A 3293-nucleotide genomic window follows, 5' to 3' on the forward strand; every position below is an offset into this window, starting at 1 on the left:
CAATGAATCAGTTAGCTATGCATACACTTTTAAGAAGATACAAATTGATATCATAATTAAAGAAATTAATAAATAAGATACTATAAAAGAGACAAGAAACAAGTACATCGAATGTTAAAAATGCCTTTATTTCATTAACATTTGCATTGTATCACATACTTTTATTACTATTATTTGATCCACAAACAGTATTCTGTATTTACATATTACCCTTTGAGCCTAAAATATACAGGCAAAAGCATTTCTTTCATTCTTCATTCTATAATCTTCCCCACTTCTTCCCCACTTTTAACCTTTAGTATCTACTATTTCACACTATCATGTTAAGCTTCTCTTTTTTTTGGCAACTTTAAGCTTCTCTTTATACATCGCTTTAGACCACTACAGGTATATATATACAAACCCATACCCCCCCCCACTACTGGTGAGTGTTACTAGCATTAATTCTACATTACCATCGGAAGTCCTTAGCACGATGCGGAATTCCTTTCCTTCGTTTCACTATTCGGCCATTTACGGCCGATAGTGGTGGTGTTGATGGCGTGAAACTATTGTTATTAAGAACGTCATTGTTCTTCTTGAGTCTCTCGATACTAGTAGTAGTACTGCTATACGAATCATCAGAATCTGAAATATTGTTTGTCCAATCCTTTCTTTTTTTCTCGAAATTCTTCGACGTTCCAGAGATCTAGTAAAAGGAAAACATAATATAAATTATCGACAATGTAAATAGTTAGTTTACAAAAAAAAAAAAAAGGACAATGTAAATAGTAGGATTATCTTTTTCTTATAAAATATCTTCTATAAACAACAAAGGTAAAGATGTCGAAAGCCACGAAAGAAACGTATGAAAATGTAAAGACCTTTCAAATGAGAGGTTGCTTAAGGTCGAAGCTTTTAAATTGACTTGGAATATTCAACCCAAGTGCTTTTATTTCAATTTTTTTCAAACTCCACAATTTCTTGGAATGGCTATGATTACCTCACTTTTTTTCTGTAAACTAATTACCCCACATTTTCTCGCCCACTCAACAAAAAAAATCTTTTTCTCAATTTCTATCAAACAACGATTGAAGAATAAAAGACGGTCTAAATAAAAAATCAATACAAAAAAATTGAATAGTAGTTAGCTTACAACCAAGTTAATACTCCTTTAAGATGAAAGTAGTTACCTCTTTTTTGTCTCATTTTCATGAGAGAATAATAATGTTTTAAAATTCACTAAATAAATATTTTTGATAATAATATATTTTAAATTATTTCTAATTAAATTGAATATATTTCTAAGTCATTTTTGAGATAATACAAATGATTTCAAATTTCAGTTTGAATACAATTTCTATCTTTTTGACTGTGTATTTTCACCCTTTTTCACTGTACTTTGTTCACTTTCTCGAGAAAATTTCGTTTTACCTTGCAACCAAGAGAACAGAATCTGAAGGAATCAACGAGGCTGCGATAACAGACTTGGCAGGTGTTGACAACGCCTTTACCTGGTCGAGGCTGAGGTCTCTCGTTCAAGAAGACAACCTTAGCACTGTTAATCACATATGTCTGAACTCCTGTTATGTCCAGAAATTTCTGAATTTCCGAGACTCTTATCACATCGTGATATGATGATCTCCTTATCTGTAAGTTTAATCAACATACAAATATCAGAATCACCAAAGATGATCATTTTTCTCTTTCTCTCTCAGTAAAAGAACGTTCAAACTTTATGGTTTCAAAGAAAGTAAAATAAATAGGAACCTGAATGGCTTGATGATCCTTGTGGAAAGAGAGGCAGAGAGAACAAAGAGGACCATTGGTACAGTCTAAACAGTACATATTACACTCACTCTTGTGTGAATCTGCGTGTAATTTGCATTGTACAAAGAACTTCTCTTGAAGCAGAGGTTTAAGCCATGGAGGCCAACTCTTGTTGGTTTCTTCTTCAGCTCCCTTTAATCAAAAATAATCTCAAGAGGATCAGAAACAAACATACCAGAAAATAATCTTGTTGGAACAGAGAGCAATACATAATCAGTTTGGGTGAAAAGATTCGAACTTATTAGAAAGAACCCATTTGGGCAAAATAAGATTATCAGAGCTGATAAAATGAGATTTCTTGGAGGAATTTGAAACGATCTCTGAAGTAAAGATGAAACAGAGCATTTATAACCAAATGAAGAAAACCCATTTGAGGAAAACAAACTGAAACATTTCTATTTATGGACTACTATTATTATTACCATGATTTCTCTGACAATAGCTTGTTGATTCTCTTCGATCGCCAGTTTTTAGTGAGAGAAACAGAAGGAGAGAGAGTTGAGGAAACAGAGCAGAGGAGAGAGAGAGAAGCGCGTGTAGAAACAAGAACTAAGAGGCGTTCTTATCCGCAGAAAAGTCGACTACTACCGAACCTAAAACCCGAAGCTGAGATATTGCTTTTTATACGGAGGGTTCAATGAACCGAACCCACCCTCCCACTTTCCTTAGTTTCCTACTTTCTTCTTTTTACATTTACTATTGTTACATGTATTTCCACTAAAAAGATCTTGTTCCCTGGTATCTAATTATCGAATTTCAAGTTGTGTAATCTTACACACTTTTTAATGTAGATTTTTACTTCCATATTTTAATTAATTAATTTGTAATATATAAACATATCTATCTATACTAATATAAAGGAATCATCTCTTCATACAAATCGCCACATAATGCCATGATACAATCGTTTTTTGTTGTTCACATGAATGCAGAGTTACCGGCATGGATTTTAGAGACCGAATGAGAGTATGTGTGTTCTTTATGCTGATGACAAAAAAGCACCACATCAGCGTTGTACAAGAAAGGAGAGTTCGCAATGTCAGACTGTTCACTCCTACGTTTTGCTTTATTACAGTATATATTTTTTTGGGCTTTCTATATATTGATTTGTGTGGATTTTGTATAATAGTTATATTTGGGCCCTCAGTTAATATGACACAAAATTAGACGTAGAAAACGTTTCTGTATCGTCTTCTACACCGACCTTTAATCTTTAATCACAGTTTATTCGTCGTACACCAGATCTTTGTAACGGATTCACCTTCTTGCCCTTAAACCATAAATTAAACACAGTTAATTTGATTTCAATTACGTCTCATTACTTCAGAAATTTGATCTCTTCAGATTCTTTGCGATAAACCTATAAATAAGCGTCTTCGACTTGATGGTCCTCACATATTCATCCCTCCTTCCAGACCATAACTCATACAAACTCCTGCAAGAACTATGGCTGCTTCCCATATCTCCCTTTCCGAGTTGAAGAC

General features: G+C 33.5%; 1 protein-coding gene across 1 annotated transcript; it reads right to left on the reverse strand.

Moving 5' to 3' along the window:
• Positions 1-107: 107 nt before the first annotated feature.
• Positions 108-2390, reverse strand: LOC130507626 (protein RGF1 INDUCIBLE TRANSCRIPTION FACTOR 1-like). The gene is made up of 4 exons (XM_057002318.1): positions 2232-2390; positions 1750-1941; positions 1414-1629; positions 108-688 (listed from the first exon to the last, which is right to left on the reverse strand). The coding sequence occupies exons 1-4, from the start codon at positions 2232-2234 to the stop codon at positions 452-454; spliced, it is 648 nt and encodes a 215-aa protein (XP_056858298.1). The 5' UTR covers positions 2235-2390; the 3' UTR covers positions 108-451.
• Positions 2391-3293: the final 903 nt, after the last annotated feature.

This window comes from Raphanus sativus, unplaced genomic scaffold (genome assembly GCF_000801105.2).
Source record: "Raphanus sativus cultivar WK10039 unplaced genomic scaffold, ASM80110v3 Scaffold4987, whole genome shotgun sequence".
Taxonomy (NCBI): domain Eukaryota; kingdom Viridiplantae; phylum Streptophyta; class Magnoliopsida; order Brassicales; family Brassicaceae; genus Raphanus; species Raphanus sativus.

Excerpts from the sequence above, each read along its gene's own strand:
- LOC130507626 (XM_057002318.1), bottom strand. Across the intron at positions 1,630-1,749 it reads AGGATCATCAAGCCATTCAG|ATAAGGAGATCATCATATCA; the intron begins GTTCCTATTTAT and ends TTAAACTTACAG. Across the intron at positions 689-1,413 it reads TCTGTTCTCTTGGTTGCAAG|ATCTCTGGAACGTCGAAGAA; the intron begins GTAAAACGAAAT and ends TCCTTTTACTAG.